Source organism: Crassostrea angulata, chromosome 8, assembly GCF_025612915.1.
Source record: "Crassostrea angulata isolate pt1a10 chromosome 8, ASM2561291v2, whole genome shotgun sequence".
Taxonomy (NCBI): Eukaryota; Metazoa; Mollusca; class Bivalvia; order Ostreida; family Ostreidae; genus Magallana; species Magallana angulata.
The window spans coordinates 20619108-20646201 of NC_069118.1; the positions used below are offsets into that span (position 1 = coordinate 20619108).

The following is a 27094-nucleotide window of genomic DNA, read 5'->3' on the forward strand; positions in this document are numbered from 1 at the left end:
TGTTTACTAGGGATGTCTGTTCTAAACTAAATGTTTATCCACATTTAAGTACCGGTATACATTATTAAAACCAGTTCAACGCACAAAGAGATTATGGTATATGATATCTCAGCTGAATGTTTTTTGTAGATTTAAGAATCAAATAATTTTTTCTTCTTAAATTTTCTATTGATGATATTCTATTGAAACAGGTCCTTTCTCAATATCAGTAATAATTTTAAACCTTATATAAAACAATTGGTGACCAAGAACTCTTCAGTATTTTTAGCAAGTATATTTTTACAATATCAAACAAATCTGATCAGGCTCTCATATAATATTCTGACAGGGGCACCATATTATGTCTTAGTCTGCATTCCATGATACAAAAGCTTACAATATAGCATAATTATTTTTGATATCTTGGATATCTGTATGGGTAGGATCTCACATCATAGCATAAAATATTATTGAAATATTGAATAACTGTGTCAACAGGCTCTCACTGTAGAACTAAAAACTATCTTTGATGCTTGGGATATCAGGCTGTCACAATTCAGCATAAATTATCTATGATATTTGGTATCTATGAACAGGCTCTGACAGTACTGCATGAATTGTTTATGATATTGGGGATATCTATCAACAGGCTCTTTTAAGACAGCATGAATTATGAAATCTGTATCAAGAGGGTCTCACAATACATGATAATCTTTGATATCTGATATCTGTCTAAAGGCTCTCACAGTACAGTATGAATTATGATATCTGGAAAATCTGTATCAACAGGCTCTCTCTCTCTATGAAATCTGTATCAAGAGGGTCTCACAATACATGATAATCTTTGATATCTGATATCTGTCTAAAGGCTCTCACAGTACAGTATGAATTATGATATCTGGAAAATCTGTATCAACAGGCTCTCTCGGTACAACCTGAATTATGTTACCTGTGTCAACATGCTCTCACAATACATTATAATCTTTGATATCTGATATCTGTCAACAGGCTCTCACAATACAGTATAAATTATCATTGATATCTGAAATCTGTCAACAGGCACTCACAGTACAGCAGACAGTTCCACACACAGAAATGGGCATGGTCCGGACAGCACAGTCAGTGTGGACGAGACAACGACAGACAGTGGGATCCACGCCCCGGGATTCGCCCCAGAGATGTCACAGGTGGATGAAAACTCCCAGGGGGAGGAGGAAGGTAAGTGTTGATATTTATAAGATTAAACGTGTGTTTATACTTTGCCTAATTCCTTTTCTTTCATTAGCCTAATACTTTTTAAACTAAAGTTTCTGTTTCTATTGTATATTTAATAGACATGTGGTGGCTCAATTTTCATGGTATTCATGGGCAGCCCCCCACACTGAAAACTGACGCATCCATGGAATTATATCCCCACAAATAAGCAAAAAAAAACAACCCACAATCCATAAAAATTGGCCACCACGAATTTAAATGATTCCACAGTAATTTACTTCAGTGATGTTAAAAGTATGTTAGAAGCAGAATTATGTACCTGGTAGAAGTATGTCAACTTTTTTTGCGTCCGTTACAGATAAGAATGATGCTGAGGTTTCTGGGTATGAGGATCATGATGTGTACACTCGATCAATCCTTAAAGTGGAGTTCCCTCCCTTTTACTATTCTACGCACGGATTATCCCGCCCTAGTACACCCACGGAAGAGGATCAAAAGCGGTAAGGCATTACAGTAATGTAATCTTTATCAGAGAAATCACTTTGTCTTCTTGTCTGATTTGTCTGTCAGATAAAAAGGATATAATAAAGGATGCAGATTTTCAAAGACAGTAAGTACATTAAACATTATGTTTCACAGATAGAAGAACATTTTATTTTGTGAAATTCTTTTTTGTCAAATTTCTGTTATAGCCAGAGTGATTTCCTAAAATAATCAAACATTTACCTCACACCTATCCAAGCTGATTACTTATGATGAGGACTATAAATTTTGAGATCGTATGATAGGCAATTCTTGAACAAGATTGTGTCAACTGATATCTTTGGGTGTTTATTGAGGTCAGAAATTTCTGGCATTCCACTTAAAGCTTAATGATTTTTGAACATGAATATCATGATGTCATGATGTAAATGTGACTGAAAAAAATAATATTAGAATTCATACAAAATAGAGAATTTGCAAAATATGAGTGTCTTTACTTTTTTCAAGAACACTCTTATGTACTGTATCTCTGACACCTGTATGAACACTGTTATTGCATGTAATATTGTAATTCTTGAGTTGACTGGTCTGTGTTCTGTGTACCTGTAGGTACTACCAGCTGATTGAGAAAGCCATAGAACCAGGCATGGTCAGTCAGGTGGAGACAGAGACCGTCCACGGAATCTTTGAACTGGTTCCCCGTCCCCTCAGACAAGCCGTTCCCAGTGCCAAGCGCAGGTTTCTTAGGGTAGGTTTCTTTGTTGTAAACAGATTTCTTATTTCTGATATAAAGTAGAGCATGAGGGTACATGTTAAGTGACTGTTAATTCTACTCTCTGTGTAGCATATACAGTAAAACACGGTTATAACGAAGCGGCAGAGATGGGCAATATTGCTTCGTTAAAAGCGTAATTCGTACGTTATATCCGTCAAGTTTACAACATGTAATATAGTCACCGGGAATGAAAATCAATTCGCTGTAAGTGTAAATTCTTTAGAAGCGTGTTCGCTATAACCGTGTTTTACTCTATACCCTTTAGTTTTGCTTGTTGCAAGTTTTGCAGAAATGAGGCAAATCTATAAACTTTCTGATTTGCGTAAGTCATTTTTAGTATTTCTAAAATACAATGATAAAATGATATGACTTTTTGGTGTTTTTTCTTTTGTAATTAAGAAACGATCATAAAAAGCAAAAAATAAAGCCTTCTGAAAAGAAAAATATGGATATATGCTATAGATATGTAGCAATAACATACATGTATTTGGATAGTTAAAATGTAAAATATGCCCTAACTGTGAGAAAATACGCCTATTGAAGTGTTTTGAGAAGTCATATGGTTCTTAAATGACCAAATGTCTTTCAGGAAATGGAGGAGGACAGAAGATCTGCCATAAAGAAAGCCATATTGGACTACATACTGCTGGATCCAGCGGAGCAGGAGAGACTGGGGGTACCTATACCACCCAAGGTCAGTTCAGTTGTACCAGTATATTGATTCCTGTAATTGATGCAGATGTATTGCAATAATACAGTAATACACAATATGTACACTAAAATAATTCACTTGTTACATTTTTATTGTGGAATCCTGAGGGCCAATTTTCATGGATTGACAGTGTTTTATAGATTCCTTAAATACAAAAAGTTTTTCATAATTTGTTGAAGTTATAAATTCACAGGAAATGGGGACCCACAAAATGCAAAGTCTAATGATTCCACAGTACTTAATTCATGTAGGAGAAATGGTTAAAAAGTGACAAATTCATTGCAGATACAATCCAGATCCTGGAGAATTAAAGGAAGATCGGACCATCAGTTCTGAAACAATAAGTAACAAATGCTAAATGTATATTAATTTTCTTGTAGCCCTCAAACTCTGCAGGAAGGCACCAGTTTCCGTGGCACGAGATGGTCAACAGAACGCGGGAGTTCATGAAGAACGACCTGTTTATCACCCACCCTGTCATGTACACCATCCTCTACCACTTCCAAACCAAGTACGTAAACCATGTATACCATCCTCTACCACTTCCAAACCAAGTACGTAAACCATGTATACCATCCTCTACCACTTCCAAACCAAGTACGTAAACCTTGTATACCATCCTCTACCACTTCCAAACCAAGTACGTAAACCATATATACCATTCTTTACCACTTTCAAACCAAGTATGTAAAGCAGCAGGCCTGATGATTACATTGCTACTTTAGTTCTTTTTTTTATAGAATCAAACAATGATCATCATAGAAATTCAAGAACATGTTTCCTTGTGAGATTTAGATTTAAACTATCTGAGATGAAATTTTTTGCCTTCAAAGTATATTTTCTCTTTTCTTCAAAATTTGCTAAACACAAAATCTTTGAAGTATAATGTTGACTTGTAGAACAAATATAGAACAAACATATATGTGTTTTCTGCATTACAGAACTTTATTCCGAGTCATCAGAGATAAAGTGATAATGTTTTGATCTGTTGCAGGTATGGGGAATTTAGACTGATCGACATCCCTCATCTGAGGGAGGTCATGCCCCTAACAATGGAGAATTTCTACAAGAACATCAAACAATCCAGTAAGGCTGCCTCAGAGAAGCTTCGTTATCAATGGCTGCCGGAGGTCTGTGAAATTGTGGACAACCACCGTGAGACTGTGGAGGAATGGATGCCACAGGATTCCGTAAGTCACTGCAGTAGATCCTGAAATTCAGTTCAACCAAACTCAGAGGGTTTTCACTTTTTAAATGCTCGTTCAGATTGACAAAATTTTTAGTGAAGAATTCACTTCAACTTCATTTTGGGTGCTTCTTTAGATATTGACTCTTGTACTTTTAACAAAACAAAAACATCCATATTAATTTTAGTTAAGTGGACCAATGCAAGATCAACTTAAACAAGTTTGAAAACAGGGTCCTCAATGTTGCAAACATTTAACAGTTACTTATGGCGGTAAACTGCTGTTGGCATTTTGATTAATTTTCTGATCTCTTCATTATTTAAGTCTTGAATATGATATAGTGACATGTTTAATCATAACCCATTATACACTCATAAAAAGTCAGCTATTAAAATGACAAATCGCAGGCTGGCCTATTGATTAATGGTCATTTTTCACTGGTCTTAAGTGTTTCTTAAATATTATTGGAGAGAGAAAAGCCTTATCTGTTCACCTGAAAGAAAAAAAAAGTAAAGTACATGTAACTTGGATCAGGGCCACTCCAAATGCTATAGTGCACTCAACAACTTCTTGGTGCACTTTCAATTGGAGTTAAAAGTGAATTGATATTGTAAAAATAAAATTGAAGTGTTTACTGCATGAATAGAACAAGTTTTTACATTTATTTGATTTGAAACAACTTTTAACTTGCTCCAAGTCAAACAAAGAGGGAACAGACACATCTGCTGCTCAGTTATAAAACCCTTGATGAAGGATCAATAGCAGTAATTTCCAAAATTAAAATTTATCCCACCCACAGCCCCTCTTCCCCCCCCCCCCAAAAAAAAATATTAAATTATTTTTTGTATATGTATATTTTGTAGAGATTTATTATTTAGCTTATCACTCAAAATGTACCAAGTTTTTCTCTGTATGAATTACAGGTACAACGCATGAAGAAAATGGACAAGTTCTTTAACAGCATAGCTTCCCTGATGTCTAACCTGTTACGGAGCTGTGTGATCAACTCGATGTACGACCTGGTGGACCTTATAGAGGAGTACAGTGAGGGCAATAGTTACCAGGGCGAGTACACACTGTTCAAGGGGCTGGCTCTACCCACCAAAATACACATCGTCCATTTCTTTATGGTATGTGATCTAGAATATGCATATGTGAGGGCTTTCATTTGTGTATACTTGTAGATATACAGTATTCAGTGAAATCGTCTCCATGAAAAAATTTTGAAGCAATAGAAAGTTGGTGTGTTGTCATATTGTAAATATTGACATTACTGGGAGGGTGCAAATACAAAATGTTGTCAGATTGTAAAATGTTATACCCACCCAGTTAATTCAAAATTTACAATATGACAGTGTAAAAAATGTGAAGAAAAGAAGAGTATTTAATGGCAATTAAATGTACATCTCTTGAAGTTAAGAAAAAAAATGATAACACCGGAAAAATTTATCTGTATTTTGCTCTCTGAGTTGCGTTTTGTCAATTTGTAGCAAGAGAATGTGGAGAAAGTAGACATCAATTTCAAACCGTCGTTCCCGGACGTCTGCGATTTCTTCTGTCTGATCATTGATCACATGATCATCAGCGTGAAGGAGCTGCCGCGGATCGAGCACCTGTTGTTCCAGTCAGTGGAGGATCTACAGATTTCCACCATCAGGAGCGTGATTATAGAGGAGGAGCTGGTGGAAAAGGCAAAGGACAGGATCCGAACAGTGGTCATGGGCAACAGTCACGGACCCAACTTGTAATCACCCATTAAATTTAATCAAAATAACAAAGTAATGGTGTGGTGCAATTGTATTTTTTACAAATGCTCCTAACGTAAACAAATTGTTTATCATCTTATATTCAATTTTAGATATAAGTGCTTTGCTATAAACTTGAATGATCTTCTTGCAATTGTGCCTCTTAGAGAAAAAGAAAGAAAACTTGCTGACTGATATTTTAAGTGGAAGAATGTAATATAGAGAGGTTATTTATTAATAAGTTAATGAATTAAAGGAAAATTTTGATATCTTCTTTTTCAACAGATACACCTCAGTTTATAACCCATACAAATACCTTATTTCCGTGGAAACTGAAAACAAGGTCAAAAAGTTCATCAGTAAAGATCGGCCCCTGCGGGAGTACAGGCATGAAATAGAGAAGCTGAAGAAGCTGATTGATGCTGTAGGCTCACTACCTGTCACCATCCCAATGCACCTGTTCTACCTGGACTGTAACCATATCAACCAGGTAGGTCTCAGATTATAAGCATTATTGTAAATAACAGTTGTGTTTTACTTTTGCTGTAGATCATTGCTTACTGTAAAATCTGCCTTCAACTCCATAAAAATGATGTCTTATCATGAGTGTATGTACGTGTACACAAATTTTTCTTTCAATGATACACGTAGCTTTAACACCCTAATGTGAGTCTTCGTGTAGTAGATACAAGGCATTCCTTCTAGCTTTGGCTAGTTGATTTACCAATCAACAATTGGTAATATGATGGATTTGTATGCTAGAGTACACTGGTTCAAATTTATGCAAAGGCAATGTCTGTCTCTGTTATATTTGAACTGTTTTTCTTTATTAACAGTGGCTGATAAAACGAGCCAGGTACTTGATAGGCATCATGGTCACCAATATCTGTAACATGAGCCGGGACTTCAACAAGGGGATCTGTAGGCAGTACGACACGATAGTGAAGAGGGTGGCCCAACAGGCGGAGAATACAGAGGAACTGGTACAGATGCAGAACTATGTGGAGAACCTGAAAGTGGGGGAACTGCTGCAGCTAAAGGTAGGTAACTTGAAAAGAGGTAGGAGCTCTCATTCAGTAAATGAAAGAGAACTCAAATAGATGAGTGGAATATTTTGGATCTATTAGAGATTTTAAGGTGATGATAGAGAGAGACAGACAGAGAAATAGCAAGAGAGGGAGAGAGAGAGTAAACATCTGTAATCTAATGCAAGAACAACATGCAGGGAGATTGAAAGCCGTGCTCAGTACAATGTTGTTAATTTTGCAGAAAATTCACATTAATGCTAATGACTATTTTTCTTCACAGGACAAACAAGAGGTGGCGGGACAGAATCTGATGTTTTTGTTGGACTACACTTACTTGTCAAACTCAGACATTTCTACCAATAACACCACATTTACCTGGGCAGAGAAAATAGTCCCCATCATCACCAGCACGTAAGTGATACAACATACCTTTCAATACAAAATAAAGATGGAGCATGAAGAATGATGAATTTTTTCAAGAATTTCAAGATGTTACTACAAAATTGATGTGGAGAGTTAAGAACTTTTACAAGACCACAAGATATAAACAATTTTACTTGTTTTCAGAGAGAAGAAGCTGTCGAAGGAGCACGAGATCTACAGCAACAAGTTGAAGGACAAGAAGAAGAAGTTCCAGGAAGAGCTGGACTTCACGGAGAAACAGGTCCGGATGTTCCAGAATAAGAGCAATATGAACGAGGCCGAGAACTTTATACAGGAGCTGGAGGACATCGAGAAGAAGCTGGAAATGTTCCATGAGGAGGTCAGGGGTCTTTGCTAGGGATGATAGGAAATTTCAATATCTGTGAAATGTTGAAAATTTGATTTTCTTTTAAATGTTCCAAGAGAGGGTCATGGGTCGTTGCATGGGATGATGGGATATTTTTAATGAAGTTTTTCGTTTTTCCAGTAGATAAGCAGATTTTGTGAATGTGTATAATGCATAAGAAGAATTTTTAGGTGTATTTATAAGGAGATAGTTAGATAGATCTTACTTAAGAAATAATGCATTCTTTCAAACCCTAAATTTGTAAGATCTGTAATTATGTAGCAATGTAATATTGAACTTGTAAAATATCACTTTTGTAACAGTAGAAATATAAAATAATCTTTTCTTTCCTGATCATTCCAGAAAGTCAAAATAAACAGAGAGGAGATGTTACTGGGACAGGAAGTGATGACCCAGTACGGTCAGATTCAGGCCATCACTACAGCGAGGGAACCGTACGAAAAACTATGGAGAACAGCGGTCACCTTCCACAAGGAGCACGACAACTGGATGAACGGACCCCTACTCAAGGTCAACGCCGAGGTTGTGGATGAAGAGGTCAGCCGGGAAATGCCTTTTGCTAACTGTGTTCCTTAACTTTTTGCTAAATTGTATTTTCAATCTCATTGGTTTTTTAGTGTTCAAGTTGGGGCTTCTAATGCATAATATGTGTACAAATTCATATTTGTGAAATCTGAAATATTTCAGGTTCAAAACTTGTGGAAGACAGCATACAAGCTGACCAAACAGTTTGCTCACCCAGACTTCAGGGGACCTAAGACGGCAGCCATTAAAATCAAAACAAGGCTGGAGACGTTCAAGATCCACATGCCACTGATTAATGCTTTGTGTAACCCGGGCATCAAACAGAGGCATTGGGACATGATGAACGAAAAGGTGAGCTTCCTCTGGACAAAGATGCTTGTCACTCATGTTGTATATGAATATTGAAAGTAATCATTTAATTTGTCGGTAATAGCAATTAGATTCGTTTGTTTATGTATATGCTGTGCTTTTGGTGACTTTGATGGCAAGAAAAACTAATATATTGTAGGTTGGCTTCAACATGACCCCCAATGATGAGACCCCATTACAGGAGATTCTGAAGTTGGAACTAGACAAATATCTGGATGTTCTACAAGAGATCAGCTCTCAAGCCAGCAAGGAGTTTGCTCTAGAAAAGGTAAGAACCTGAAAACAGAATTTTGTTAAATGTTTGGAAGAGAGTCGGTGTTAAACAGACCATTGAACAGGTTCATATTGATATAGATCCTGAAATAGATAATGCTAGTAATGATGATGAAATTGATAATGTTGATGATGATTTTTTCCAGGCCTTAGAGAAAATGAAGAGTGACTGGGAGAACATGCACTTTTCCTTTGTTGACTACAAGGATACTGGGATATCAATCCTGTCGTCACCTGAAGATATCCAAGTGTTGCTGGATGACCACATTGTCAAGACAACCACAATGAAGGGCTCCCCCTTCATTGAACCCTTTGAGGCGGCTGTCAATGAGTGGGATGTTCTTTTGGTATGTTAAATTGTGTAATCTGGGGGAATATCTCCATTTAGCTTTTAATAACTGCAATATTTTTCCATAATTTGTTTTTTGTTATCCTTCTATGTCTTTATTACACACCTGACATTGTACCATACCAAATGTATGAAATGCATATTTACTCATGTTGTTCATAACGCCATAAGATGTGTATCTTGAGCATATAAAGAATAGTAATATTACTCTGAAATTAGTTTGGAAGACACACCATGATTACATTGATTGAAAATGCATTTTAATATTTTTGTCAAGCTAGACACTATGTTTTATTGTTAAAAGTTGCATGATGGATTTTAATTTTTTGTCTATTTGATATTTTCCAGCACCGCATTAAAAATATTCTGGAGTCCTGGTTGAAGGTGCAGGCAGCCTGGTTGTACTTGGAACCGATCTTCGGTTCACAAGACATCAGGAACCAGATCCCGGTGGAGGGCAAAATGTTTGAGGAAGTGGACGAGCACTGGTCAGTCACAGGAACTTACAAACTTTTCATTTATTCTTGATTTATTTCTCATCCATGTATGTAATTTATTGTCATCTGTTTTTGAAATGGAATGCATTGGTTAAGTTTGGGAAATAGTGTATTGAGATAAAATGTTGCTTATAGGAGAACCATTATGCAGAATGCGGTGAAAGACACCAAAGCTTTGACGGTTGTGTCTCAGGACCAGATGCTGGAAAAATTACAACATTCAGAGGTCAGAGGCCAAAGTTTATCATGAGCAGGGTTTAAAAATGAAATCTAAATTAATGGCTAAAATATGACTTTTAAAGTATGGTATTATTATAAGTATTAGATGAAGACATAAAATGTTTATTTGGATTTTTATTTTCTTTACTAGTCAATGCTAGATGACATTCAAAGAGGTCTCAATGATTACCTGGAAAAGAAACGACTCTTCTTCCCTAGGTAGTACAAGTCGTCATTCTTATTTCATATTATGTAGAAAGCTCGTTCACCCAAGCTTGAAGATATTTTAATCATTATTACAAACAATTTAGAAACATTTAAATATTTATTCATAAGAGATGATAATTGTACTGAATTCAGATTTTAATGGCATTTTCTAGATTTTTCTTCCTTTCCAATGATGAATTGTTGGAGATTCTCTCAGAGACCAAGGACCCACTACGAGTACAGCCACACTTGAAGAAGTGCTTTGAGGGCATTGCTCAGTTGACCTTCACCCCTGACACCATTATCACAGGGATGGAGTCTGCAGAGAAAGAGGTGGTGGAGTTCTCCAAAACCATCGCTCCCATGGAGGCCAAGGGGCTGGTCGAGAGGTGGCTGCTACAGGTGAGGGTTTTATCTAAATGTGTATAGAATAAAACGCCATAAGCATCGTGTCAAGTGATATTTTGATAAAGATACATGTAAATACAAAAGACAATAAACATTTCAGATTTTGTGTTGTGATGGACAGAAGTATGAGGATTGTGTTAATGTTTGATAAATGTATATAAAATTTGCTGTATTATTGTTAAGGTTGAAGAAGTGATGAAGTTGAGTTTGAAGGAGGTCATGAAGAAGGCCGTCAAAGAGTATCCCACAATTCCCAGGAAGGACTGGGTGGTCAAGTGGCCTGGTCAGGTAGTTCTGGCAGCCAGCCAAATTCACTGGACATCCGAGGTCACTCAGGTAGGGTCATTGGTTTCAGAAAAGTATTGAATTAACTAGTCAACTGCATACAGTTGACCTGTTCATGTGAAAACAATCTTAAATACAGCAGCAGTTGAAATCTTAAAGTTTTAAAATTTATCAGTGACATTATGGTAGATAAGAATTATATTCAGTTTATACAATCAACACCTGAATTAAAGCATACTCTATGATAAAGTAAATTCAATGATGATGTTCCTTTCTTTTAGTCTATAACAAGTGGTTTCATGGGTCCCTACCTAGCCAAGAGTAACAAGCAGATAGATGAGGTGGTGGCCCTAGTGAGAGGCTCACTGTCCAAGATGGCCAGAATCACACTGGAGGCCCTCATTGTCATTGATGTCCATGGTAATGTGATGATAGTGTTTATTAGCTATCAAGGGAAAATTCATATCTTGTTACTGGAAAACCATATTGCACACACAAAAATTGGTGTTATTTTTTTTGTACTTCATTAGAAAAACTTAGATGTATCAATAAGATATTTTTTACCCCCAGAATAAAATATGATAAATTGTTGGTAAAGAAATAGTAATTATGAATGCTTGCATAAAGTATTTTATTTGAATATTTGAATTTTTTTTGTAAAACTTTCTAAGATTTCTATTCATGGATATGAATGCCTTAACTAGATTGATCTCTACAACTTAGGAATAACCTTTATCCTTTGTTTACAGCAAGAGATGTGGTGGCCCACCTGAACGAAGTTCAGACCCGCAGTGTGAACGACTTCTCGTGGATCAGCCAGCTACGCTACTACTTCATCCAGGATCTGGTCCAGGTCAAGATGATCACCACCACCGTGGCGTACGCCTATGAGTACCTGGGTAACACAGGTAGACTGGTCATCACACCTCTCACCGACAGGTGCTACAGGTGAGGCCTTCACTGGGGAGACTTGACGGTCATCATTAGGCCTAAAAAAAAAAATTGTGTGTTTAGGGTAACACTGATGAAAAAATTAGGTTAGGTAGGTAGGGATTTTTTTTTATTTTATCATATTTTTTTGTATGAATCCTTAGAATGTTTGTTTGTTTCATATTTAAAAACATATTTTTTATTGGAAATACGATAAAATTCACAATCGGATAAAATCAGACATCTAACAGTGTTTTCCCCAGAAAATTTTTGAAGCATGGGGGGAAGTTTGTCAGAGTAAGTCCGCGGTGCGGCATTAAAGCGCCTAAGCCGGCGAAATCACCGTGAGTAATAATATAACCATTTGATGAAACGTACTACATGATATGTACTATAATTGATGCATTTTCATGAAATCTACATCAACAAGTATCATTACAATTCATAATTATATTTTAATATCTGTGTATATTTAATATACAATTTTTCTGTTTTTTCTGGCAAAACTAATAACATTTTTTTTTCAAAATCAGTTTTTTAAGAGGTTGGTCCTCACAAGTTTTCACAAAACACAAGAAATATAGATTCACATGGCAGTTCAACATGAGCTTCTGTGCCACTCCTTCTTCTACATATTATATAGAAGAGATTTTTTTAGGGGGGTGTTGAACAAGAAATAGGCAGAACAAGTCCATACAATTACAGCAAACTTGATTCAACTTATTCTGGGCAGTTTAAAATATTTCTTGTTTAAATTGGGGGTCCATATGAAAGTTTCTGTGATATCTTGACACCAGTCCCCTTCCCCGTTTACATGTATGTACACAGTCAATCATTTTCATAGGCATACAATATACGATGTTTCTAGTCATGTGACATCGCTTCGGTGCATTTCTGCAAATAACTGTAGTTTTTTTTTTCTTTATTGTGTACATTTTTTCAAGTTTCCAATATCCTTGCTGCAAATAAAGAGTTCAAGCATATCGAATCCAAGCTAACACCATCGAGTGAACATTGTGCTATTTTTAGATCTTGGAAAATCCACAACATTTGATAATGGCGGATATGTCGAAAAAAGCACATTATATTAAAACAAGAAGTAATCACGCCTCTATTTATGCATTAATCACCAATTAATAAACTCAGTTTTAATATATCTTAATCATAAGCTAAGTCCTTTAACCGTAAACCACGTGTGCCCCCTTGCTGAGATCGATGTGGAAATTAACTGCGCTCACTGCGGATGCAAGTGTTTTTCTGAAGTTTGAGCGGAAAAACGACAACTTTATATCTACTAATTACAGTTAAGATGTGTAATAATTGGAAAAAGAATGTTGCTTTGAAATAAACATGCATAGCGGGAAGCATGGCAGCACTGTGTGATGCATGGCGGGGGATCTTCAATGCATGGCGGTATACTGCCATGCAAAATCGGCCTGGGGAAAACACTGTCTAAAAATTGTAGGATTGGGCCATTTTTGTAGGTTAGGTTGGGTTACCCGAAACACACAACTTTTTTTTTTAGGCCTTATACGCAATGTTAAAGACCAATCTTTATGGTATTCCTTGTAAAAGGAAATAATGTTTAAGATTTTTTGAAGAAATTATAATAATTCCTTTCTTGTTCTTTTGAAGATTTGTTTAATGTTATTTTAAAATGACCTATGAATAAGGTTGAAAAAAAACATTTTGTTGTGAACTTCAAACATTGGATAATTGATAAAAATGTAATGTTTCTTTGATTTTGGATGCATTTCATCACTTTTGATACTAATATCTTCAATTCTTAAGATCATCATCTTGGATATTGATACATGTAATTATATCTTTTATTCTTGTAAGGAATATTGAAGGAAATATAACAATAAATTGTGGTTATTGCATGCACCTTTTAATAAAATCTCATTGTAGGACATTGATGGGGGCTCTGCTCCTGAATCTGGGGGGTGCTCCTGAGGGTCCCGCAGGAACCGGTAAGACGGAGACATCCAAGGACCTGGCTAAGGCGGTGGCCAAACAGTGCGTGGTGTTTAACTGCTCCGACGGCCTGGACTACAAAGCCATGGGCAAGTTCTTCAAGGGGCTGGCCCAGTCTGGGGCCTGGGCGTGCTTTGATGAGTTCAACCGTATTGAACTTGAGGTATGTACCTTTATAGTGGTATGAATATTCTCAGTGAGATACTTCATGGAGAGAAAATAAATGGCAAAATGAGCTCCTTATTGCTGAAATTGTACACTTCAGACAGTAGAAAAATGTACATTTACGGATTTCTCTTTCTTTTTCTCATGTTTTTCTTACAGTTAAGTATTTAATACATTTTATTACAATATCATATGTTTGTCCAGTTTGCATTGACAAAATCTAATCATGGTTATTAGAATTTAAAAAAGTCACATTTTCTATGTCTGTGTTTGTCCTGTCTCTTTAGGTGTTGTCTGTGATAGCCCAGCAGGTACAGACCATACAGCGAGCCATTGCGGAGCAGGTCACCATGTTCATGTTTGAGGGGACACAGATCAGGCTGGACCCCACCTGTACCATCTTCATCACCATGAATCCTGGATACGCTGGAAGGGCAGAGCTACCAGACAATCTCAAAGTAAGCTCAGATTATCAGACACTCACAGACCTGACTTTATGATTCATTTCTGCAAAATTTTCAATTTTAAATTTCAGATAGCAATACATTATCCTTGGTTTCAAATTTCATTTAAGTCACCTACCAAGATGATTGTTTTAAAACATTGATTTGCGAAAGAAGAGAAGAAACTATTTTAAATATTGATTTGATAAAAGGGATCAAAAACTAAAATCAGAAAACCTGGATGTAAAAAGTAGTTATGCTCTGCTTTATCTAGTTATCATTAAATAATTTGACATGTATCTTATTCTAGGTGTTGTTTAGAACTGTGGCTATGATGGTGCCTGATTATGCCATGATCGCAGAGATTTCTCTCTACTCCATGGGCTTCGTGGAAGCCCGAAGTATGTCCACTAAAATTGTAGCCACGTACCGACTGTGTTCAGAGCAGCTGTCTTCCCAGCATCACTATGACTACGGCATGAGAGCTGTCAAGTCAGTCCTGACTGCCGCCGGAAATCTGAAGCTGAAATACCCAGAGCAACGAGAGGAAGTCCTGGTGCTCAAGTCAATCAACGACGTCAATCTGCCGAAGGTTAGTCAACTGAGAGAAAGAGAAGAGAGAGATGAATTTGATTTTGAGGCTCATTAAAATGTATGTACATGTATACATAATCTGAAAACTACTTCTGTAAAATACATTGAAACTGGGAATACTCCCAATAATCTCAACAACATGAATATGAAATTGGTGTTTTTTATTCAAACTCTTATTTAAAGTTTTACAGATTTATTACATGTACATGTATGTTACATTTCTTTGCCATTACCTGTATTTATGGTTACAATAATGTTATTTTGTATTTGCATTGCAGTTTTTGTCACATGACATTCCCCTGTTCCAAGGAATCATCTCTGACTTGTTCCCTGGAGTGGATCTTCCAGAGGCAGACTATGGCCATCTTGAGGAGGCCCTGATAGAACATATCACAAAGAGAAAACTGCAGCCAAGCAGGTGGTTTATTGAGAAAATCATACAGGTTAGTAAGGTCCACTTTATTAAACAATAATCTGCTGGGAAAACAAAAACTTGATGGGTTACAAAAAAACTCCACTAAAATCTTCTTGATTTTGTTCATTTTGAAAATCTTCAAATTGATATAAAAAGGTGTTAAGAAAGTTAGTTTTCATGTTTGGAAGATAAGTTGTTGGATTTTGGTTGGGTTTCAGATCTACGACATGATCCTGGTGCGTCACGGTCTGATGATTGTGGGGGATCCCCTCGGGGGGAAGACCTCGGCCTTCCAGATCTTGGCGGAGGCCTTACGAGTGATGCATGACAAGGGACTGATGGAGGAAAACAAGGTGAGTGATTTTAAAAGTGGATGATTTTGTATATGAAAGAGGATGATACACTAAGGACTGCATAAGGAATGTTTTATTTTGTAGGTGATGTTCTCCATTATAAATCCCAAGGCCATCACAATGGGGCAGCTGTATGGGAGATTTGATCCTGTCTCTCACGAGTGGTTTGATGGTAGGTTCACGTCCAAAATAGGATTTTATGCCACACAATTTGTTTAAGAAAGGACTACTCTGAATTCTATGATTCAATACACTTGGTGCAATTATTTCTAGGCGTTTTGGCCAACACTTTCCGAGAGCATGCTGCCAACACTTCCCCGGACAGGAAGTGGATTATTTTTGACGGACCTGTAGATGCTGTGTGGATAGAAAACATGAATACAGTCCTTGATGACAACAAAAAGGTGAGATCATAAAAAGCACATACTTTAATCGAAAAACATATACATATTTTTGTAACAATCTGGTAGATATTAGATAGCTTTCAGTTCTTGCTACTCAAAAATACAGCATAAAGGTTTTATGATAAACAATATGAGTACAACTTAATCATTAGATGGCATTAACAATGACTTGATGAACCTATTTTTCCTGTTGACAGTTGTGCCTGATGAGTGGAGAGATCATCCAGATGAACAACACACAGAACATGATCTTTGAAGCCATGGATCTGGAGCAGGCCTCCCCCGCCACAGTCAGCAGGTGCTTGTTCTATCTCTCGTCTGATCTAGACTCCAGATGATCCACATGGAGTTATTTTTATGTCATTTCAGTCTTATTCAGACTGACTGTGTAAAAAAATAACACTTTATAGTACTGATAGGAATTATACTATAAAACATTAGTTGTACATTATAGTTAGAATATGAAAAAATTTTGTGTTTAAGTTTTGTCAAGATTAGTTTATTCTTGAAAGGTTATATTAAATCCTTGTTTTCTCTTTTTGTGTAGGTGTGGCATGATCTACATGGACCCGCTACAGCTGGGCGGTGACGCTCTCATCAAGTCCTGGATGGAGTATGAACTCCCCAACAACCTCACCTGGGAGCAGAAAGACACCATCAAGGCAAGTAGTCATTGATATACATGTAGGCCCCAATATATCTTGAAGATTCCCAATTTTTCGTGAGTACTTAACTCTGCAATTTAACCGTTTTCCATCAATTCGTGTAGAACATAAGATTGCGAATGCCGAATTTTTTATCATAGCTTCATGTTGTTTACGAATGTCTATAAGAATAAAAGCAAGATCTTAACATTAGCAATATTTGCTTCTTGCAATTTTACTCGGATATTATTTCCTCACTTATATTGGAATCTACAGTATATGCTGTTGCTTCAATCTTTACTTAAGATAGTTTCATGCAAAGAAACCCATCATAAACTTTCTGATGTCAAATTGATGCCCAAAAGTTTTTGAAAAAAATTCATTTTTCAAGAAAAAGAGCCAACATTTATTCTGGCACAAATTGGAATAGATTTTCTTTATATGATAGATGATGTTTGACTGGCTGTTGGAGCCGTGTCTGAATTTTGTGTCCAAGTACTGCAAATGTCTTCTGACTTGTCATCCGATGCACCTTACAAAGAGCATGCTGACCCTCTATGGCTGCATGATGGAAGATGTCAGGTAACTGTAGTGAAGAAATATCCCCCCCCCCCAAAAAAAAATGTCACATATCAAGGTCTTATGATATTGAAAGATGGCAAGATGCTGTAAATACAAGTACTTACAAAATCTATTAATATTCCTAAACAAGCAATTCCAGCAAATATTTCTCATTAGAATGGTTTATCACAGGAAACTAGGTATGGAAGATGATGAAGAGGAGGAAGAGGCCTTCATGGAGGAAGATGATGAAGAGGGAGGAGGATCAGACACAGATGGAGAAGGTGCAAAGGAGAAGTCCCTGACAGACCAGAAGCTGATAGAGGAGAGGACCGCCATGTTGATTGCCTACTTCTTCTTTTCCATGGTGTGGTCGGTTGGTGCCACACTTGACGCTAATTCCCGTGCCAAGTTTGACGAGTTCTTCAAGGGCCTGTGCGACATGGATGGAACCACGGCCAAGTATCCAAGGTTAGTGTCACTCTTGGATTTATTCAGTAATTAATGAAAATTTTAATGTTCAGAAAAAATTATTTGTTCTCAGTTTGATTTTTGATAATCGGATAAATAATACGTTTCTTCATGAAATTTCATATTACTATGCTTTGCAAATTACTTTAACAAAAGCTTTTATGCTAAAGATTTCTTGCAGTAAAGTAATCTCTTGAACTCTGTCACTCTCATTTAATTTATTTTGCTTAAGAGCAGTTATTTATCAATCAAAAATATTTTCATGAGCACTTGAAATACATTTGCTTAAGATTTCACATTGTACAACCACATATATATGCCTAAGCATGAATTCACTCAATGATAACCAGCAACAGTTTTCGCACCAAAGAGTATATGGGATTTCTTCTGTTAATGCTACACATCTCTTGATTTGATCAATTTTCTCATGTCAATGCAATAGTTTCCCAAGCTTCCTAGCTTGTATTTTCATGACATCATCCTCACTGAAATGTTTCAATATAGGGCTGGAAATAAGATATCCAAGTAAGTATGAGAGCATGACTTTGATTGGTCCCTCCAAGTCATGTGATTGGTGGGTGGCGCATTCGGGTCATGTGATTAGAGACCAAATTAGGATTTAGGATTTGCACCATACTAACACTCATGAACCTTATAAAATTACTTTTTTTTGAAAGAAAACTTACTTAATATTTTAAAATGTTTCTCTTGACAGGGTTTACTCTGAGTTATTTTCACCTAACTCATATGTTAAGATTATCCCATTTCTGTATCTGTTACGATTTCAGAGTAAATTTCGAATTAGTGCTGTATTAAATTTGTCCATCAATATAGATATTGGGAATATGGTGAATTTAACACAGCTCTGTGTAACAGAAACCCTGAAAACAATGCCCTGTTTTACCTTATTTTAGTATTATAATAATGAAATATGTTTTTTACATGTTTTCCACAACATTTTTGTACCTGCATGCTCAGCCCTCACATTTCCTACTTTTTATCTCCCTTGTTTGATCAGTACCAATTTGTTATATAAAGGATATGGGTAATAAGTGTTCATCTGATAGTTTTGTGGTTATGGAATTTAATCAGAAAATACACTTCCTTTTCAAAGGTGTTGGGTTTTGTTTGCAGCATGTGTATGGTATGATATATCCTATATATGCTACTGTCCTAAATTAATGTGGCTATGATATAGTGTTTTTGCCAGGTTTAACCTTAAAAAATGTGGAATTTGTTAATTATAGAAAATAAACTATAAAAATACCATGAGTGGCTAGATGTTTTAAGAGTTAACAGTAACATATTATGTGTGAGTGTGTGCACTTAACCATGTTTAACCTAACTGATCAATTTCAACTGATTTTTCAGCAATAAGATTATTTGATATTTGAATTTGCTTGCTCTCTCTCTCTCTCTCTCTCTCTCTCTCTCAATTTTTGATTGAGTAGGATACAAAGTAAAAAAGTTTTTAAAAAGCAAATGATAAAAATGTATATAGTTTACAAGGTATCTTACTCTGTTCCTAATGCCTGCTGAATTGTTGGAGTGCATGTTGTAGACCTAAGGACCTGAAGTTTGCCAACAATCTGAAGATCCCCAAGAACGGCTCGGTGTTTGAGTTTGTTTACCTAAGGAAGCAGTATGGCTCCTGGTACAAGTGGTCCAATCTGATCAGCCCGCTCAACATCGATGAGAAAGCCAAGGTAATTAATGTTCATTTCCAGGAGACACAACATTCTCAGCGACGCCCAGGGAACTAAACTCTCTGATTTTGTTCCTTTGTTCTTACTAACTCTTTCACTGTTTTGTCCAACTTAATTGTTTTATTGCCCAAACATTTCCATTTAAAATATTTTAGCATTCAAAAGTTGAATTTAATTTTCACAACTTGATATTTTTGTGAATCAAGTTTCCAACAACTTGGTCTATTAAAGTATTTTTTTTTGTACCTTGCCCATATATTGTGTAAAATTTAAAGTAACAAAAAAAATAATACAGAGTGCAGAAGAACTAAATTTTCAGCGTTTTGCTTTGGTTTTGGTTTAAAAGCCTAATTTGCGAGTTTACCAAATTTGTCACAGTGGCTTTTCTAGTTTTGCTTCACAGATCATTTGCCTTTGATAAATGCAGTACAGTTCATCGGGTAATAACGGTAATCAACATTGCCAATCAACAATGTAACTTTGATAAGAATGTAATTGATTTTATTTCGTTTGAAACAGGATGTAAAGGTAACATAAGGAAATATGCATGCAAACAAGTAGTACATATTAGCTTTTTCTCTTCTTTTTTTATGGACATATACATGTACTATATTTTGAAATGGCCATATTTATATATCGATACTTTTTACACTTTTTTTCTATTTTAAGCATAGCATATTGAAATTTCTATTTCCTATCTCAAAATAGTATGTAGCATTAAAATGGCCAAAATATAAGATAGGATTTGTGAGATCAAGTAAAGTAAAATCTGATAATGTATTAAATTAAGCAACGACCTCAATCAGGAAATACTCAAGACTTGGTGAGAGTTAAATGTTAATGTCACTATATATACACGAAGAATGATGATATCACAGTAAACAGAAAATGATGATGTCATTGTAAACAGAAAATGATGATGTCATCTACGCACTTTGTACCTGGCAAATGATTTGTGTCACTCGGTAGATGTAACAATTCTCTATATACTAGGAGATCACTCAAATGTGTCTTTGAAGTTTGTTATATGTCCTTGAATCAAATAGATCTAAGTAAAAACACATTTCTGTTGAGATTGCCCTTAGAATGATGACAAATTGGATGTTCACTTAGTCTTCATATGTTCAAAGCTTCTGTCATATATATTACACAAACACATAGTCTATATAGAATGCATGATTCTTATATCTCTCCTGTAGTCGTTTTATTGCATGTAAAGGGGTTACCAGTTTGCATGATGCTCTTCATATCAATGCATGTCAATATAGAAGTGATTGTATGAATATAGTTCTTGCATGAAAAAAAAATTATTTTTGATTTTTAAATATATATATACACTTAATTGCCCGCATATTTTTGGCAATTATATTTGTTTATTCTGCCTATATTCACAGTTCTGCTGAATTCAAATTTTAACTCTTAGTGTATCCAGTTCCCGTTTTTCTGATTAAAAGACATGTTTTTGCACAAAAATGTAGCTAGCCAGATTTTACAATTACATGTTACAGAGGATGAGGGGAAGTTTTTTGGCGTAGTAGCTATATGTAGAGATTTTTTTTTCCTTTCGTTCAGCATTCTTCTGTAGAAATTTGATTTGATGATGATTTAAACTTTTAATTGTTTGCAACATTTTCATAGATGTGAGATTAAGATAAAAAAAAAAATTATTTTTGATTTTTAAATATATATATACACTTAATTGCCCGCTTATCAAATTGTTTTGAACACCAGTTTCCATTGCTCACAATTTTAATATGATTTTAATGTTTTGATTTTTTGTGTGTGTGTTTTTTTGCAATGAAACCTTGACTAATATTCTCTTTCATTCACACTCTGATTAATTCATGGTGATGGCAGAAAGACCGAGACCTTCGTATCATGGTAAGCACAGGAGAGGATCCAACTTCTCCGCCGTAAATTGTAATACGTCATTGTAATAAAAAACAGCTGAAACAGTACAGTAAATTACTATATATCATAATCAAAATGTTCCACAATTTTCATATTTGTATACAGGCTTTATTTTTTTCTATGTGTTGTATTTGCTTGTGTTTGCACTGAAAAGCAATATTTTGAGTTGGGGCAAAGAATGTTTAGACTTGGTTCCAAATTTGCTATAGTTTTAAGAAAAGTTGATAATACTATATACATAGAAATATTTGCCCCTGTTTCATTTTCACCCCTTTTGCCGTTGACACTGGGCAAATTTAAGACTGAGCGAATTTGAACATCTCAATTTATCCATAACATTTCTGTGTCTGGGCATATTGAAGGGGGGGGGGACACTTTGCAAGTGTAGAAGGGTAAAAGAAAACACAGGTTAAAAATCATACTTTATATACAGTTATCCTGTATGCAGTACATATTACTACATGATAATGAAGAATGATTGCAACTATTGTATAAATTTTCGCCATTTAATTGCAGAGTGAATTTATCAAGCTATGTTGATAAGGTTTAAAAAGCAACCAAAAAATTAATTGCATGCCCTTATTAGTGATTTAAGGATAAATGCATGGACGGTTATCCATTTAGCGTAGCTATGAGTCAGATGTGCACAAAGTATAGTGTTAAAATAGCTCAAATGAGTCGAATAAGCATGAACTACAATTGTACTTGCATAACCTTATAGTACCAGCACAGTATATCAGAATTCAAGTATTAGAAACATTTATGATCCTACCCCCCACAGAAACAAAGCATCACTAAGCACTATAGGTAATCAATCACATACTGGATATTCACATGGAAAATAAATAGTATTTGTTCTATATTGTTGTGGTATACTTAAAAATTGGATAATTTCCTAATCAATGAATGAATAACAATGTAATTGTCAATTGAGGAGCTGATAATCCTTATGATGTCATAAGATATTGTACACAATGTTGTAGATAACAAATAATCCACACAATGCTGTAGATTAATGAGCTGATAATCCACACAATGTTGTAGATTAACAAACTGATAATCCTCAAGATGTAGGTTACTGAGCTGATAATCAACATGATGTTCTAGATTAACGTTAATAATCCACACAATATTGTAGATAAACGAGCTGATAATCCACACGGTGGAGACAGAGAAACAGAAGTACTTTTTGGAGCGGTTTCTGATGCAGGACTGCCCCCTGCTGTTTGTGGGACCCACAGGGACAGGAAAGTCAGCCATCACCAACAGCTACTTACTACAGCTACCCAAGGACAAGTACATCATCAGCAACATTAACTTCTCCGCCCAGACCTCGGCCAATCAGACGCAGGATATCATCTTCTCCAAGCTTGATAGGTAGGATAAAACGTTGTAGGCTCTTACTTCATTTTGATTTACAAGAGTTTTATAAGAAGGCATAAAAAAACATTGCTGGTTTGTGCAAGGGTGGAATATTCTGTTTGAAGTTAGGGGACCATTGGGGGGTTTTCCCGAGTCAGCTGTTTCTTTTTGTCTCCCAAAAACTATTTATAGAAAAATTGTCAAATGATTTGAATCAAATCAAAAGTAAAGAGACTTTAAATGATATGAGTTTACTTATTGGTTCTTAAAATTTGATTTTGGATTCTTTTGTGTATTTCAGACGGAAGAAGGGTGTGTATGGCCCCACACTGGGGAAGAAACTGATGGTCTTTGTAGATGACCTGAACATGCCGGCCAAGGAGAAGTACGGGGCCCAGCCCCCCATAGAGATCCTCCGTCAGTGGATCGACCAGGGATACTGGTTCGACAGGAAGGACACCAGTGTTCTGGAGCTGATAGACATTGTGATGGTGTCAGCCATGGGGCCACCAGGGGGTGGCAGGAACAATGTGACCCCCAGGTTCCTCAGACATTTCAATATCATTGGAATTGAATCCTTTGATGAGGAAACCATGAAGAACATTTTCTCTCCCATTATTGAGTGGCATTTCAGGTCGTTTGAAAATTCGCTGAGGAAGTTTACTAGGGTGAGAGTTTTGGGCGATTTAAAAGCCATAAATTTGAAGCATTTATATTATTCTTAGTTTTTGTAGTTCTCTTATTTCCAAGTTTATTTCCCCATTTTTCATTAATAAGTATATGTACTTGTTTTAAATTTGAAGACCATGATTGCCACTTTACTGTCAGTTCTAGGAATTTCTGTGTTTTTATTGTAGATCATTTTGACCAGTACCCTGGAGATCTACAATAGTGCTATCGCCAACTTCCTCCCCACCCCCTCCAGGTCACACTACGTCTTCAACCTCCGAGACTTCGCACGCGTGGTTCAGGTGAGTAAAATATTTCTCCGAGTTGCTGTTACTCCGCTGTGACTGTATTTAATGAAAGTACATAAACTTCAAACTCCCCATTCTATAAGAGAAAGAACGGATAAAGGATCACATTACAAAAAAAATTACGATGAGAAAATTTAAACACAAAGACAGTGGTGTCATTGATGTTCATTTTCAAATTATTTTTCACATATATGACGTTAGCTATCTCAACACCCTTGCAAATGTTGCAGAATTTAAACTAGTAATACATTTAGCTCATGTATGAGTGTGTGTCTGTACAGGGGGTCCTGTTACTGAAGCCTGCGGTGGTGGCCGAGGGGAGCACGGAGAACGGACAGAAGATTGTCCGCCTCTGGGTCCACGAAGTCTACAGGGTGTTCTATGACAGGCTCATCAATGAGGAGGACCGCGAAATGTTCTTCAAGATGGTCAAGGTACTGTTGATTCTTGATTAAACGGGAGGAATTATTGATAACTGCAATCAATGAAAGTTTGGCATCAACAAAAAATTTATTATCACCCTGTGTAATACAAAACAGCAGAATTGCAGAATTTGAGAAATATAAGGAATCTGCAATATGCAAAATGAATTATAGAAGGTGGTTTGAAAGGTTTAGAAAATGAGAGCAATGTGTGGAACAGACACTAAATGATATTCCTTTTTCTTTGTTTATTTGTTTTTCTTTATGAATGCACATAATTATCTAAATTTAAGGTGTAGAATTTAGATTAACTTTGATTTTGTGGTTTGTAGACATGTGTGGAGAGTCAGTTCAAGGAGAAAATGAACGTGCTGTTCTCCCACATCATGACCGACTCCTCTATAGGGGTCACTGACGATGACATCAGAAGCCTGATGTTTGGGGACTACCTGTCCAAGGGCAAGGAGGAAAAGTTCTACGATGAAATACTCAACCTCAACGACCTGAAAGAGGTAAGGCCGTTATAGATTAGATAGATAAGCTTATAAAGGGGGTGGGGGTATGACCACAAAAGAAATGACTTTGAAATATAAAAGAAAAAATTTCATCAATTTTGTAATTAATCAACAAACAAAATTAAAGTATTGAAATTAAGAATTAAAAGCTGCAAATAAATTGGAGAGTTAATTCTTAAAAGTTTCATTGGAATGAAAAATGTAAGACTTTATAACATGATAAGTCTATAGACATTAAGTTTGATAATTACTATTCATTTTTCAGGCCATTGAGATGTACCTTGAGGAGTATAACATGATGTTTAAGGCTCCTATGAATCTAGTCATGTTTAGGTTTGCTATTGAACACATATCTAGAATCAGCAGAGTTTTGAAGCAGCCAAATGGTCATTGTCTGCTTGTTGGTGAGTAATATTATGTATGTAAGTTCTATGCAGACTTTTCACCAAATACTAAAATGAAAAAAGGATAATTTGCAAATGTAAACGCTGATAAAAAAAAATTCTGAGATTTTGAAAAACATGCACAATTTTAAATCATGTGAAAATGTCCAATTCAAAAAAAATGTTATGCTTGACTAGGTATCGGGGGCAGTGGGAGACAGAGTGCTTCACGGTTGGCTGCCTTTATGTCAGACTTTGAACTCTTCCAAATTGAAATAACCAAAAACTACACAATCTCTGAGTGGAGAGATGACCTCCGTCGCCTCATGAGGCGTGCTGGGGATGAGGGGACCTCAATGGTGTTCCTATTTGGAGACCACCAGATCAAGGTACTACAGCAGTGATATTTGATTGGCAAAGCAGTAAAATTCTATATTAATATGAATTTCATACATTGAAAAGGGCACTGTCTTTTTACATTCAAGGGCATCAGTTTTTGTGGATTTAGTAAAATTCTCAGTTTTGACGATACATAAATTCTGTGGACAGTTTTTTGACCAAAAACATTGTTAGTTACTGTATCAATTTTCATACATCAATAAACATTTAATTTTGGGGATCAAAATCTACAGGAATAGGTCTTCGGTGAATACTGATGAAACCACAGTAGATATAACCATTAACATGTATGGGATGGTGATTAATGACACTGAGACTTTAAATTTGCTTACAGGATGAGTCGTTCTTGGAAGACATAAACATGATTTTGAACACAGGAGACATTCCTAACCTGTATGATAATGAAGAGAGACTAGAGATTATTGAAAAGGTACATTGACTTAATTTGTGTTCTATCTACTGCAGAAAGACTGTATTTGTATGTTTAGGATTGATAAAAATGTCTGTTATTTTATGTGTGTGCTACTGAAATTCTACCATGTTTGTGTACATATTAAATGATTTTAAATTGGATGAATTGTACACTTTTTGCTTGATTTCAGATGCAGCAGCTGGCCCTGCAGCAGAACCTTCAGATGGAGATGACCCCACTCAACATGTACAACATGTTCATTGAGCGGATCAGGCGGAACCTCCACGTGGTGCTGGCCTTCTCTCCGATCGGAGACAACTTCCGGAACAGGATCAGGATGTTCCCCTCCCTCATCAATTGCTGCACCATCGACTGGTTCAAGGTCAGCCTTAATTGTGGAGGTTTCTTTTAAAGGGGGTGGATGGTCATGTCCAATTATAGACTGATTGAACCTCCTGATATGAAAAGTTCTCTATGAATATAGGAAAATATTATATTAAGATTAAATTAAATAAAATAACAATAAACTGCTTTGTAGCCAATATTGCACATGGAGCTAATATTTTTTTCTACCTACATGTTCTTAATCAAATGGATGCCTTTGTAATGTTTATACCCTGTTCAAATGTAACATAGTTATGCCCAATCAATGATCACAGTTAGACTTTTTCTGCTGCTATATTTTAGCCGTGGCCAGAGGATGCGTTGGAGCTGGTGGCCAATAAATTCCTTGAGGATGTAGAGATGTCGGACGAAGTCCGGACACAGACCATCTACATGTGTAAACACTTCCACCAGAGTGTCCGCATGCTCTCTGAGAGGTCTGTATGAGCGAGATAATTTAAATTTCTATACTTGTGTATTCATTTTATCTTTAATATCTTTTATTTGTGAAGTTTTTTTTGGGGGGGGGGGGGGGGGAGAGAGAGACTTCTTATTTTATACAGCTCTTTTGAGAGAAAAAAATCATTTATTATGATGTGTTCATTTATCTTAATGCAAAA

General features: G+C 36.0%; 1 protein-coding gene across 1 annotated transcript in view; it reads left to right on the forward strand.

The window, feature by feature from the left end:
• Positions 1-27094, forward strand: part of LOC128161547 (dynein axonemal heavy chain 3-like) — a 76758-nt gene that overhangs the window by 22156 nt on the left and 27508 nt on the right. The window contains exons 6-52 of the mRNA XM_052824858.1: positions 1039-1197; positions 1553-1694; positions 2287-2425; positions 3042-3146; positions 3545-3675; positions 4159-4354; positions 5275-5481; positions 5842-6095; positions 6382-6586; positions 6933-7136; positions 7405-7535; positions 7692-7887; positions 8257-8451; positions 8602-8790; positions 8948-9076; positions 9228-9428; positions 9779-9918; positions 10063-10153; positions 10298-10365; positions 10527-10755; positions 10945-11097; positions 11328-11466; positions 11796-11994; positions 13888-14116; positions 14406-14576; positions 14872-15153; positions 15434-15598; positions 15789-15923; positions 16008-16095; positions 16197-16327; positions 16525-16625; positions 16875-16989; positions 17420-17553; positions 17725-18003; positions 18508-18528; positions 19565-19709; positions 21567-21590; positions 22759-22997; positions 23284-23650; positions 23840-23953; positions 24241-24393; positions 24714-24893; positions 25162-25300; positions 25478-25668; positions 26013-26108; positions 26281-26472; positions 26778-26911. Coding sequence (XP_052680818.1) covers positions 1039-1197; positions 1553-1694; positions 2287-2425; positions 3042-3146; positions 3545-3675; positions 4159-4354; positions 5275-5481; positions 5842-6095; positions 6382-6586; positions 6933-7136; positions 7405-7535; positions 7692-7887; positions 8257-8451; positions 8602-8790; positions 8948-9076; positions 9228-9428; positions 9779-9918; positions 10063-10153; positions 10298-10365; positions 10527-10755; positions 10945-11097; positions 11328-11466; positions 11796-11994; positions 13888-14116; positions 14406-14576; positions 14872-15153; positions 15434-15598; positions 15789-15923; positions 16008-16095; positions 16197-16327; positions 16525-16625; positions 16875-16989; positions 17420-17553; positions 17725-18003; positions 18508-18528; positions 19565-19709; positions 21567-21590; positions 22759-22997; positions 23284-23650; positions 23840-23953; positions 24241-24393; positions 24714-24893; positions 25162-25300; positions 25478-25668; positions 26013-26108; positions 26281-26472; positions 26778-26911 — 7627 coding nt within the window. The remainder of the gene's footprint in view (positions 1-1038; positions 1198-1552; positions 1695-2286; positions 2426-3041; positions 3147-3544; positions 3676-4158; positions 4355-5274; positions 5482-5841; positions 6096-6381; positions 6587-6932; positions 7137-7404; positions 7536-7691; positions 7888-8256; positions 8452-8601; positions 8791-8947; positions 9077-9227; positions 9429-9778; positions 9919-10062; positions 10154-10297; positions 10366-10526; positions 10756-10944; positions 11098-11327; positions 11467-11795; positions 11995-13887; positions 14117-14405; positions 14577-14871; positions 15154-15433; positions 15599-15788; positions 15924-16007; positions 16096-16196; positions 16328-16524; positions 16626-16874; positions 16990-17419; positions 17554-17724; positions 18004-18507; positions 18529-19564; positions 19710-21566; positions 21591-22758; positions 22998-23283; positions 23651-23839; positions 23954-24240; positions 24394-24713; positions 24894-25161; positions 25301-25477; positions 25669-26012; positions 26109-26280; positions 26473-26777; positions 26912-27094) is intronic.